This window comes from Topomyia yanbarensis, chromosome 3, assembly GCF_030247195.1.
Source record: "Topomyia yanbarensis strain Yona2022 chromosome 3, ASM3024719v1, whole genome shotgun sequence".
Classification (NCBI taxonomy): domain Eukaryota; kingdom Metazoa; phylum Arthropoda; class Insecta; order Diptera; family Culicidae; genus Topomyia; species Topomyia yanbarensis.
In genome coordinates this window covers 20,885,101-20,898,397 of record NC_080672.1, presented here as the reverse complement: position 1 = coordinate 20,898,397, position 13,297 = coordinate 20,885,101, and the positions used below count along the sequence as shown (strand labels likewise).

Below are 13,297 nucleotides of genomic sequence, written 5' to 3'. Positions count from 1 at the left end.
CCGGATAACGTCTCTTACTGAAAACGAAACGTTCAAAGTTTACACATAAGTTAAATGATTAAAACAGGTCAGGATTTCCTGTTCACAAAGTCAGTCCAGTCGTTGTCGGAAAATTTTACATAACCCAGCACACATTCAACCGGAACCCAAAACGACACGCTTCCTGCCAACAACCATTGCACAATTGCGAAGAGCAGTTCCCGCACCAGTGGCCGCCGTTGTTCGTCGGCACGGATGTGTGACATACATTTTAAAACTGCACCGAACCTCCATATCCCTCGTGTAGGCACCGAAAATCGGTTTCTAACCCAAAACACTAGCATTATAATCTGTAATGGTAGTAGCATCGAGCAAATTACAATCGAACAAAATTGCGGATTCACGCCTCGCCTGGCATCGATTAATTTATATTCCGACCGATGTTTGCTCGATGTTAGAACCGGGTCATCCGGCCGCTGCTGGAGCTTTTGCATTCGCTGAACAACACTGATTACGTGCCCTTTTGCACGTAATTATAGCCGTCAAACAGTGCACTCAGTAATCTAAAAGCAATGGTGGTTTTATGAGGGGAACTAATTGATTTGAACTCTCATTTGTGTGGGGGAATTACTCTTAGTTCCCGAAATGCTATCCAAATATTTTATACTATTTCTGATTAGAGTGAACAAGCATGGATAATAGTGTATTGCCATTATAATATGAAAGGTTATGGAATCACTCTGAAAACCGAGTCTCATCTTTTATTTGATTATATGCATCGCATTCATCAAATTCATGTAAAGTCAATTCCTCGGAGCGTACTCAACCGATTTTCACAAAAATGTGTGCATCAGAATGGCAAGAAAAGAAATGACCTCCATCGGTCGTGCCGTGAGTGGAGGTTAACTGGTGGCTTAGACGGTCTTTGATTACTGATGTGACGAGGTCGATACAAGTCTTATTTATGACACAGTCAGTTTACCCTATTCATCCAATTCTGGAGTTGAAATACTGGTGAAAGAAGCATCATCTCCTGCATCGTTTGGACTTTCAAATTTTTCTGTATTAAATTTGTAAATTCATTTATTGTCAATCTTCTGATCTATTCGTATAAAACATGCTGGCTTCCCTTTTCCATAGTTAGAATAATAACAAGCCACGCACGAGCTTTATATTTGTCATACAAATCAAGGTATTCGATGCTTTTTTTCAGGCCGTTCAAAATTATTTCATTCGTTGGTAATATAATCGACAGTTTTCAATTGTAGCCTCAGTACGTGTAATTTATTCTAATTTGCCTACTGCAAAAAATAATATTTGAATTAAGTGTGTTTCTAGACATTTTCTTGCCATTGGCGAGGTTACTACAACGTATTGATAAGCACTTAATGAGTCTCCTGGTAAACGAATGCTCAAATACTTCAATTATCTTGAATCGTGGGTGAATTAGAGCACAGCCCAATCGATTGATCGTCCTGAGACAAAATATCGTTTTTTCACCCGTGTCCTATAATGCTGCAGCGCAATATTATCTGAATCGTAAGAAACTTAGACTTATTACAAGACTTCGTCTATAACAAATTTGTCAAAAACAAATTCAATGTAGTCTTATATTTGAACTACTCAGTTGAATGATTGTCAGAGACTACTCGTTTCTCGTTGGCTGGCTATGTACCGTTCCTGATAAATTGCCTTACCAGATTAATTCAGGACTTAAGATGTTTACATCCAAAACCTAATGCACCAGAAATCCGTTGCCATAACTGAATCGATGATTATCCCGTTTCAATTCGAATGAATTTCATACACTTCAAGCAATATCATTTAACACACTCCAACCGATATAAAGCTGACAACATAAACATAAAATTACTTCAATGGTTGATCCGCTGGCAAAGTTGGGTAGACCGGGAAAATTTGATACAAGATCCATCTTTTAAGTCACACGATGTAGGCACTGAAGATCTGCATAACTTTCCAATTCTATATGAACACACGTTTCATGGATTAAGCGCAAACGCAATAAATTCATATTTACTGTTTCATAGATTCGTTTGACTGAAACCCAATTAATACAATCACAAAGCTGTTTTAACCCGAAGTAATATATATTACAGCATTACATTTTCATTATGTTTGCTTTATATCCGCTCTATAGTAGCACTAAGCGCATATGTAACGCATACATGCTTTTTCAGTTTCTGTTATACCCACTTTATATACGTATTTCAAGTTGCCACTAATACTACGATTCGCCCGTGTAGTGATCGCAATGGTAACAAAACGAACGTTATATTTGTTGTGCTTTATTACTTGATTTTAGTTATACTATATTAGGGAAACTTTTGACACTAGAAGAGAGTGATTTCTTCCATATAGCTAGAGTTCCTGGTCATGTCGCCAGGAAACGTGTTGTCTAGTGGATACGAGCGTTAATTTTATATGTCCAACTGAAAGCATGGACCTAGGCTGCTTGGGCCGAGTAGGGACTTCCGAATGTAATCGATTCATGATCGCGTGAACTCGGTCGTGTGTAGGTTTACTCTTGATACCGCGTTTGTAAATTTTTAACTGCTAAAACGTTCACTTAGTCACCGGGGTGTTTTCAAGTTTGGCTGGTGTCGGTGTGCGTAAATGATCACGAAGGTATCGAGCGTTTGTATGTTAACGTGTTTGTCGCTTGTGCTAGTGTGCATGTAACTGCGTGTGCATAAATTCGATTGTACACCCGTGTGGCCCTTCGAATATTCGCGTGTATTCTTGAATGAATTTTCTCGGTCATGATGTGTTGTCTAGTGAATATGTGCGTCAGTTTTTTATCGGTCCAACAGAAGGCACCAAAGAAAGAGATTTTTAGACATGACCGATGCATTATCGCGCAAACATGGGCATTTGTAGCATCCAGCTTGAGACCGTGTTAATAAGTTTATTAGTGGTCAAGGGTAGGAAACTTTCGGACGTGACCGATTTATGATCCAGATCGAGGGCATATGTGTGTAGGATTGCAATTACATGTTCTCCTTTGTGATTAGGTTTGTGTTATCGCGAAGGCCACAAGCTTTTGTACGTTTGTAATGGGAAAGATTGTGAGTGTATATGAGAGAATATGCAATTAATTGTGTTAGCGACTATTAGTGTGAATTTAGTTTAAGATATAGTAATAACATGCCGAATGAAAAAAAGCAAAGAGATTGATTAGAAGCGTATAAACAGACCGATATTATTTTTGGTGTACATGAGTACTCGAAAAGCAAAAGAATAGAACACTTGTACCGCGCAATCAAACTACATGAGCTTGTGTAGATTCCAGCAAATTTTGTTTATTTACTATTAATTACGATTGCAGTCTGTTAGAATTTTATCATGCTATGCTGACAGGAAAAATATGATCCACGTGCATCGGCAAATAAATCATACCTTAACTTGTCCAATCCGATCTTCCCGAATGAATCGAATCGAATGCACCAATTGACCACCGGAAGGATTACTCACTATTCTATCATATACGCTAGTTCTGCATCCATTTTCTAACACAAATAATCAAATGAACACATACACAGATAGACATACGACTAGCGCATAACAGTTGAGGGATTCCATGGGAAACCGGCTGACCCCAAAATACGCCCACCATCGATTCGAACGAAAATTTACAGTTTTGTTCGGTTTACGAATCTTTATGATTTTCTTTGCCAATTGCTACATTTTGATACATGACCAGTTTTTCAAAAGGGCGTGACGTTTCTGCGTGCATTACTTTCATAAGTTGTTTTTTCGATTAATGTATTTTAAACAACAAAATTGACGGCGCCGGAGGTTGAGTGGTAAGCGTGACCGCCACTCATTCCAGTTGGCCTGGGTTCAATTCCAGCCGAAGTCATTGAGATTTTTCTGAGATGAAAAAATCTGTGGTCGCGTCTTCCTTCGAAAGGGAAGTAAAGCCGTAGGTCCCCGGTCCATGAAATTGGTGGATCGATATCTAGTCCAGGTAGTGGAATCACCTCTCTGGTTTCGGTAAAGAAGAAGTATATCCAACTTCTATACTCTACTAACAAAAATATCCTCCTTCCGTGATACTTGTGGAGTGCGCAGTAGTATATACGGCCTCTAGCAAAAGCAAGTATTGGACTAACAATTCCTTTCCTTTCCTTCCCTGTATTGATCAGAAACACTTTAGGATTACCAGGAGTTGCACATTGAAAAATATTTCGCTAATCCCAAGCATAATTATCTACTGATTCCCTGTGCAACTTCAGTTAGTCCCGATCGATAACGGAGTAGCAGCCAGGGGTGGTCACACAAGCTCAAGCTCAAGCTCAAGCTACTGTATTTTAAACAAAAAAACTGTCTGAACAAGTTACAGGGAATGAATACTTCTGTAAGAAAAAAACACTAAAAAAATTGTGGTAAAAATTCAAATTTGTCAACAAAAACCTTAAGAGGAAACAAACATTTTGCATGATGGAGAACCTATCGGTAAAAAAGTTTTTCTAACAATAACTTTACACATGTTTTTAAATTTCTCATTAATTGACATACATTACTGTAATTTTATTACTGAATATGATTCAAAGTATAATTTTAAATCAAAATGCATTTAACAAAAATCTTCCGAAATGATAGAGTTGTCGGATTATGTGGAATTTTACTCCAACAAAAACAATTAATTCGTCTAATTATGCTCTTTTTAAAAGATATTCGCGTTTCTTCATCATAAAATGTCGACAAACTAATGTTTATCGTCTTAAAGTCTTTTTCAGTGTATTTGGATCATTGAGAAGCTTTCAATAAAAAAGTTTTCTCAACAACTTTTGACATATGTTCAAATTTATTTAGAAAACTGTAATAGATACAGGATGAAAAAATCGGCAAAGAACACGACAAAGTTTAATGGAAACTAACCGGAAACTCGCTATTTGGGAATGTGCGAATAGCAGCCCTTCAGGAAATTCTATGCAGGTACCTCGTTTACGAACCACCTTCACAACAGTTGCGGAGAGAACGCAGAATATAGAGTAAGCTTTGAAGTGCTTGGTAAGCAGCAGCGACAGGTCATTAGATGGAAGCCTGTGAGCGATCGACAAACCGGACAGTATAAAAAATTAAAGCACCCCGTTAATAGCATAAGTTCATTTGAGACGTTAGATGGATTGAAGCAGGGTGATGGACTCTCCAATTTATTGTTCAACATAGCGCTCGAAGGAGCGATACGAAGGTCAGATTTGCAAAAAAAAAAATGTAACTATCATTACGAGATATCACATGCTTCTTGGGTTCGCGGACGACATCGATATCGCTGGCGTTGATCGCAGTTAAGTTGGCGGAATTCCCTTTTTTCGTTGCCATTAGATATATAGCGTTGCCTGTCGTTGTATAGCTCAAGTCACGTGGAACACATTATCCAACGTGTTTTTGTTGTAAAACGTTTTGTTTTGTAGAAGCTGTGGGCGATATTGTGTTTTCGAGCATACTTTGTAAATTTTCTTAATTTTAAATATTGTGTGTTATTTAAAGTAATTTTCAATCTCTTTCCTTAATGACTATATTTTTCGATAGAGTGTGAAAAGAGCTTTCAGTGTGCACATAGATATTACATCTATCCATAAACAAAGGTTATTTTTAACTATTTTTTTTATAAAATATGCGGTTGGGTGGGCAAGTTGGTGGTACTATTTACAGTAAGAGAATCATTGGTATTTTCTCAGGTCTATGCAGGGGACAATTATTTCGGCCAATCGCCTGAATAATTTCGCAAATTGGCTTTTGAATATGGAAAATGCGTCGAAGTGGAAATGCCGGAGTATTGAGACTGAAATATAATGGCAAATATCGAATAATATATACTTTTATTGAAAAGACAATCAGCACGTTTTATAGGGACTCTTGATGTAATAGAATTTTTATTCGATTGATTATTTTCTGGCATACCCATACATACTGCAAACTTACCCCAGGGCTGGGGTAATTTGGCGGGTTTTCCGCGTCACATATTTTTGTCTCTAAAAATGGAGACAATGTATAAAACATTTCAATAAAATTCATTGATGTTGACAACAGTGTACACTTTCATTCAAAGTGTTCAATTTTTAAAGAACAACATGTATCAAAGCGATAAAACATGAAAACTGAAAACACCTCCAACTAGCCCCGGTCTCCCCTACCTTACATACAAAGGTGGTGATATCGAGAGGCCAATAAAAAACGGTACATTACCATGAGCCGAACATGCACCGCGAATGCCGGAAGCGAGACCAGCTAAAGTCATGGTCGGCAGACAATCTGGAAGAGGTCGTCGTCTTCGGAAGAAACCCCGTACTTGCCGGCTATGTGCAATCGATAAAATTCGTGGAAACCTAAAAAAATATTTGGCCAGTATCCGAATTTTTCGGCAACGATGTAGATGATGCTGATTGATATATTCTAGTTGCTGTAAAGTAAGTGCTAATGATGAAAGTACTTGTAATATTGATGTATGTCCTCTCGATTCTCGAAATTTGCGCAATCCAGGCTCTAAAATTCTCATAATCCATTCAATGAACGATGAAACCCAATTAATTCACCTTCGTCTTTTCGCTGTCTCCTTCGTTACTAAATACCTACAACACAAAAAGATATGAACAAAGCCCCTTCTTCTTTCGATTTTACGGAAACGAGTAACAGCATTAGCGACTTTCGTTTTAGTATGACAATATGTGTTGGGTTCTTGACGTTACCTTGATGGGGTCTTCGATAGCGGTGAGTGGCGGATGTCCCAGAACCAACATCGATTGGGTAGGCACCGACGTACGGAGAAGGGGCATGCAACCAACATGCAAATCCTCGCAGCCGTAATTGGATGAAGTGGGAATCTTCCCAACCGGTGCCGAAACGTGAACCAGGGCACAAAAGTTCTCTCCAGGAACACAACGCACTTGTTACACTAACACAATTTTATTACCGAACAAACTAATTTATTTTAAGCGGACAAACAAACTGCATGCTGACATTTATTCTTAACTTAATTTGTATCTTAATTTCTATATCACAAATATACAATTTTACGTGCGGGACTCGCGCCCATTTGAGTGTGACCTAGGTGAGGTAGATTTCCAGACTGGCGCAATCCTCCAGAGCAAGTCATCGGTCGACCACAGCAGCACGATCAAGATCACTCACTCTCCTGCGATGTTTTTGATACCGAGTGATAACAAGAGAGCCTCGCCTATCCGCCTTCCTTATCGCACCCGTTATCAGGTAGATGGTGATGACGATGATGATACCGATCTCGCTCAGCCTGCTGTGTAGTGTGATGTATCCTTCCTTCATTCCCCGTTCTATTTCGGATTAATTTGTTGATCGGTGTACGCATGATGATGGTATTGGCGAGATGACGATCAAGTTTTTAAAGAGGATGGTTATGCAGGGTTGTAGTGCTCGGGGTGCTCTTGTTTGCGAACATCCTCACCCACCCAGAAATATCGTAGATTTCTGAAAAGAAAAAAAAATCCTCTTCGATAGGACAGGAATAAGGAAAGGGTGCTAGGATTGCTGATGGTGGACTTCTGATGACTGTATGTCGTCGTTGTCATCCGAAATAGGTAGCAGACAAAGCTTTTCGACCGGACGAGTTAGCATTCCAGTAGCGGTTTTCAGTGTAACTACTCGCACGGTTCCATCGTCGCCAGGGTGAGTTTGCACGATTCTACCCATTTTCCATCGCATTGGAGGTTGATTATCATCTTTAATAACGACTAGTTTTCCAATGTCGATACGAACAGCCGGTTTCCATCGTTTGGTTCTGCCTTGAAGTTGACACAGATATTCTTTGCGCCACCTTTTCCAGAAGTTCTGCAGTCTTTGTTGGGTTAACTGCCATTGGGTGAGACGATTCATTGGAATGCTTGATAAATCTGGATCGGGAACAGCGTGGAGAGATTCTCCAATCAGAAAATGTGCGGGGGTTAGTGGCTGCAGATCATTCGGATCATCAGACATGGGTGTGAGCGGGCGAGAATTCAGGCATCCTTCAACTTGGACTAATAGCGTGTTCATGTCCTCTGGGGACACAGGAGTTTCGCCTACCACCTTTAGCAGATGAATTTTTGCTGATCGGACTGCGGCCTCCCAAATACCGCCAAAATGTGGCGCACTCGGTGGGCTAAAGTGCCATTGGATCCCTTCCTTGGCTAATTGCTTGGACACAATGTCGTTATGATGGCTATCTTTAAGCAATCGCAGGAATTCTTGCAGTTTATTGCGAGCGCCGACAAAATTAGTGCCGTTGTCGGAATATATATCCGTACATCGTCCTCTTCTGACAACAAAACGCCGTAGTGCCTGTAGAAATCGATCTGTGGATAAATCTGTGACCAATTCGAGATGCACTGCCTTGGTACACAGACACACGAATATAGCAACGTAAGCCTTAACTGCCGTACGCCTTGGAGCTGGTCTCACATAGAGGGGTCCAAAGTAGTCGACACCTGTGCGAGAAAATGGACGGGATACGGTGACCCGTGAAGCTGGTAGATCCCCCATAAACTGCTGTACGGTCGATGGTTTCGATCGGAAGCATATATGACACTGATGGATAATGTGCCGAACTACACTCCTGCCTCCCAGCGGCCAAAATCGAAGCCTAACAACTCCCAACAGCAACTGTGGTCCAGCGTGCAGAAGTCGTTCATGGTAATACCGTAACAGCAAGCGTGTAAATATGTGCCGAGGGGGTAAAACGGCCGGATGTTTGGTGTTTTCAGACTCCATCGAATGCTTTAAACGACCGCCAAGTCTGATCAACTGGTCTTGGGAGACAAACGGATTAAACCATCGAAGCGGCGAGCTCTTGGAAACCGCATTTTCCTTGGAGAGCGCCTTCCATTCCTCAACGAACACCTCCCTCTGAACCAATCGAACCAGAGTGTTTTCCGCCTCCTTTAACTCATCAGTAGACAGGAACGTAGGGGCCTTTCTATCCTTCCGCGGGGTTCGTAAAAGTTTAATCAGACGCAGCCAGTAGGCAGTTCGACGAAGAAGGTCGCTGTACGACGAAAATTTACCAATGTATAATTGGTTGAATTCAGCGATTGATGAAACCGTTCCAGCTAGCACCGTGTGTCGTTTCTCCTCGTCTTCCTTGTCTGTCGGCAGATTATCTGGTAAGAGAGGCCTATGCTCTTCCGTCTTCTCTAACCAGCTCGGTCCTTGCCACCAAAACGTATTCAGAACGATGTCATTTGGCGAAATCCCTCTCGAAACTAGATCTGCCGGATTCTGGATACCAGGTACGTGACTCCATCTTGATCCTTGTGTAATGGACTGTATTTTTGCCACTCGGTTGGCGACGAAGGTGGTCCAGGTCGTTGGATTAGCCGCAAGCCAACGCAGGACACAGGTTGAATCCGTCCAGAAATATGATTTTACCGTGATTTTTATTGACTTGTCCACCTTTTCGTAGAGTTGTGCTGCTAAAAGTGCACCACACAACTCCAGCCGAGGAATCGTCTGACATTTTAAGGGGGCAACCCTTGATTTTGAGGTCAAAAGCCTAACCTTTACCTCCCCGACCGCATTCTCACTCCTGAGATACAGACATGCTCCGTATGCCTTCTCCGAGGCATCCGAAAAACAATGGATCTCCACAGATACCGTGTCTGTGATGATAACGCAGCGGTCGATACGGATTTCATTGAACAGTGGAAGTTGCTCGTGATACTTTCTCCAGGCCTCACCCACCGTTGGAGGTAACGGCTGGTCCCAATCTAGTCGTTGGTCATTTTCGTCTCGCAACGTCCACAGCAGCTGCATGAAGATCTTCGCTGTAGTGATAGCAGCGCCCAACAGGCCTAATGGATCAAACAGTGTAGCAATCACCGAAAGCACACACCGTTTGGTAAGAGGAACTTCTGTGTTCAAATTGGGGATGGTGAACTGAAACCTAAGTGTGTCGGTTACTGGCATTCAGGTCAGTCCCAAGGTTTTTATCGAAGGGTCTGGATCCAAAACAATGCCTTCAGGTGATCGGATGGCAAGCTCTTCCTCCTCGATTCCGTTCAGTACGTCGGGACAGTTCGACGCCCACTTCCGTAGACGAAATCCTCCATTTGACGTCATTGCTTCTAGCTGCACTCGCAGATCAATTGCAGTTTTTACCTCGTCTGCTCCTGTGATGACGTCATCCATATAGGTATCCTCGATGTCTGCCTTGGCCGCTAGTGGATACCGGCTTTCCTCATCTAGCACCAATTGTTTTAGCGTTCTGGTGGCCAAAAATGGCGCTGGCTTAGTACCGTATGTTACCGTGTTGAGCTCGTAGGTGGATATCTCCTCGGCAGACGAGTTTCGCCAGAGAATACACTGCAACGGTCGATCTTCTGGGCAAACATTGATTTGTCGGAACATCTTTTCCACGTCGGACACGAGCATGATTTGTTTTGTCCGACTGCGTAGGATAATGGAACGGAGGTCCTCCTGTATCACCGGCCCCACCAGTAACACGTCGTTCAATGATAGTCCGGAAGAAGTCTTGCAGGAAGCGTCGAATACCACCCGTACCTTGGTAGTGGTACTGGAATCCTTTACCACTGGATGGTGTGGCAAATAGCACCGTTTAACCGAATCTGTAGCAACTTCTTCGACCTTCCGCATATGACCTAGATGCAGGTACTCCTCCATAAAATCAGTATACTGCTTCCGTAGATTTTCGTCCCTAGCCAACCTACGCTCGGTTCCTTGAAGACGTCGGAGTGCGATGTCCCTTGACTCGCCCAACCTTGAGATAGCGTCTTCATCCTTAGGTAGGGAGACTGTGTACCGACCGGTTTCATCCCTTTTAACAGTGTTCAGAAACAACTCTTCGCAGCGTTTCTCTTCCAGCGAAAATGTGTTGCCAGACTCGACTTCCTCACATGACCAAAATCGAGACATCAACGTGTCCAAATCCTCCGTTGTCGACATATTGCAGTTGATGTGCAGTGATCGACTAGGAACCGAAAATCCTCCGCATACGACCCAGCCGAATACGGAATCATTAAGAGTCGGTAATTGTTCCCCCAGGGAAAATTCTCCTTCCGGTTTCGAAGAAATCGAAAAACGCTTCGATTCCGAGTACAAGATCCACCACCTTAGATTCGAAAAATGCAGGATCTGCCAACTGGATATTGTCCGGAATTGCCCACTTATCGGTGTTAATAGTGGTGGTCGGAAGGTTGACCGTTACCTTTGGGAGGACTAGGAAGCTCAACTCTCTTGAGTATTGAGAAACCCGGGACCGTAAAACCGCTTGTATCCTGTGTTTGACCTTGGTAGCTGCTTGTCCAATTCCGACGACAGAAATATCCACTCGATTTCGAGTTACCTTCATGCGCTGACTTAATCGCTCAGTCACGAAGTTGCTTTCCGATCCCGAATCTAACAGCGCACGCGCCGGGAACCGATTGCCATCGTCGTCCTCGATCACGACGACTGCTGTAGCCAGAAGAACCTGGGATGCATACTGGTGAGCCGCACCAGCAACCAAAACTTCTGTGGCTGCCACGTTAGCCACTTGGGATGAAGTATTTGATGATTCAGTGGGAACAGAAGGCTTGTTGCCCCTAGCAACTGCCGCAACCTTCGTGTCCTTATCCGTATCCCTTTCTGACTTGAAGCACACAAGAGTATGATGCCGACCCTTGCAGCTCCGGCAAGAGTATTTGGATTGGCACTCTTTGGCTTGGTGTCCCGTTCTGAAGCAATTCCGGCAGAGGGAATGAGTTTTCAGAAGGCCGTCCCTCTCCGTAACTTCCATGCGCTGGAATGCACTGCACTGGTAAAGCGGATGATTTGATGAACAAGCTACACAGCGTCCTCCAGACATATGGGTTGAACTGTAACTTGTCTTCACTGGTGGAAGCCTTTGCTTCGAATGAATTTGCTGCTGCTGCTGAGCACCCCTAGTGTCAGCAGACTTGGTTGGCAAGCAATCCAAAACCTGGAGTCTACGCCGCAAGAAGTCAAACAGATCTGCAAGTGTATCTGTCTCCTTCATAGCTGAGAACTCTTCCCAACCCCTCCGAGTGACCGGATCCAATCGTGTAGTGAGGATGTTGACCAGTAGAAGATCTTTATAGTCGGCTGACTGAATGATCTGGTCAAGAGTCTGCACAATTCTTTCAAAACCTTCAATGAGAACGTGCAGATCGGTAACGGATTCCTTAGGAAGGGTGGGAAGGTTGAAAAGGGCTTGCACCTGCCGTTTCTTCAGCTGCTTACTGTTGTTGTATCGCTTCAACAGCAAGTCCCATGCCACCTGATAGTTGGCCTTAGTAATCTGAAGCGGATCGATCAGACTCTTGGGTTCTCCTTGTAAGCATCCCTTCAAGTAGTGGAACTTCTCCACTTCGGGAAGATCCGGCTTCCAGTGGATGAGCGAGGTAAACAGGTCCCGAAAACTCAGCCATTCGTCTATGTCGCCGTTAAATGTCTGCAGCTTAATCTGTGGTAGGCGGACATGATCGATACCGCCCCGCATTGACGAATCACCAGCTCGGAGGGACTGCTCCAGCAGATTCGGCTCCTGCAGCTCCTTGGCCTTGTCCATAAGGAAGGACTTAACCTCGTAGTACCGGTCACTGAACTCCATACGCTCCTTTTCCCACGAGTTCCCTTCAGCATTGTAGTCGTCATGGGAAAAGATTTCAACCAAAGTTTCACTGAAACCTTCCCAAAGCTCGTCTAACTTACACAGGCGTACATCGACATCAGTAGCGGTATGGGATTCCTTAAACACCTGCACAAACCGCCAGATGTCATTGAAGGACAATTGGATCTCCTTCATCCTGGCCGTCAATGCCCTCATCGACGGTGGCTTCTTGGAAGTTGTAGTGCCGGCAGCAGGCATGGTATTTCGTCACAGTAAATTGGAAGAAAGAGAGGCGGTGTAGTGCTCTGCAAGGTGACCTAGCTTCGCTAGGCATATACTGTATTATTTTACCCGACAAAAGGTAAATGTACTCCAGTACAGTGATTAATCCTCGCGGTGCTCAGCAAACTATAGTCCAAAGCTGGTAAGCTCGATCGAGAGTTTAGGCAACAAGCAAAAGGGAAAGCGATTGGTGTAATATCCAAAATGTCGGCTTCGGCCGGGCATATACTGTGGCAACTCACCCAGAGAAACCAGCAGTGGCGAGAAATCCCAGCGAAGACACCTCAAAATTCTCAGAATAATGATAATTGTTGCTTAACAGGCGATATAAGCTCAGCAAAGTGATCCAAATGCAGGAAAGGCTCGAACGACAAAAATAAAAAACAGCGAAGAGGAAAAGGATGTGGTGTAATAACCAAATATGGTCGACTTCGG

At 43.1% G+C, this 13,297-nt stretch overlaps 3 protein-coding genes across 3 annotated transcripts; all 3 read right to left on the bottom strand.

Moving 5' to 3' along the window:
- Positions 1 to 7,497: 7,497 nt before the first annotated feature.
- Positions 7,498 to 9,918, bottom strand: LOC131686823 (uncharacterized). The gene has a single exon (XM_058970818.1). The coding sequence runs from the start codon at positions 9,916 to 9,918 to the stop codon at positions 7,498 to 7,500; it is 2,421 nt and encodes an 806-aa protein (XP_058826801.1).
- LOC131686822 (uncharacterized) lies at positions 9,919 to 10,914 on the bottom strand. Its single transcript, XM_058970817.1, has one exon. It carries the CDS (start codon positions 10,912 to 10,914, stop codon positions 9,919 to 9,921), a length of 996 nt encoding a protein of 331 aa, XP_058826800.1.
- A 73-nt stretch (positions 10,915 to 10,987) lies between these two features.
- On the bottom strand, positions 10,988 to 12,838 carry LOC131686821 (uncharacterized). Its single transcript, XM_058970816.1, has one exon. It carries the CDS (start codon positions 12,836 to 12,838, stop codon positions 10,988 to 10,990), a length of 1,851 nt encoding a protein of 616 aa, XP_058826799.1.
- Between the last annotated feature and the right edge of the window lie 459 nt (positions 12,839 to 13,297).

What these genes read in the sequence shown, in the direction of transcription:
- LOC131686822 (XM_058970817.1), bottom strand. Translation starts at nt 10,914, where the DNA reads ATGTCGACAACGGAGGATTTGGACACGTTGATGTCTCGATTTTGGTCA.
- LOC131686821 (XM_058970816.1), bottom strand. Translation starts at nt 12,838, where the DNA reads ATGCCTGCTGCCGGCACTACAACTTCCAAGAAGCCACCGTCGATGAGG.
- LOC131686823 (XM_058970818.1), bottom strand. Translation starts at nt 9,918, where the DNA reads ATGCCAGTAACCGACACACTTAGGTTTCAGTTCACCATCCCCAATTTG.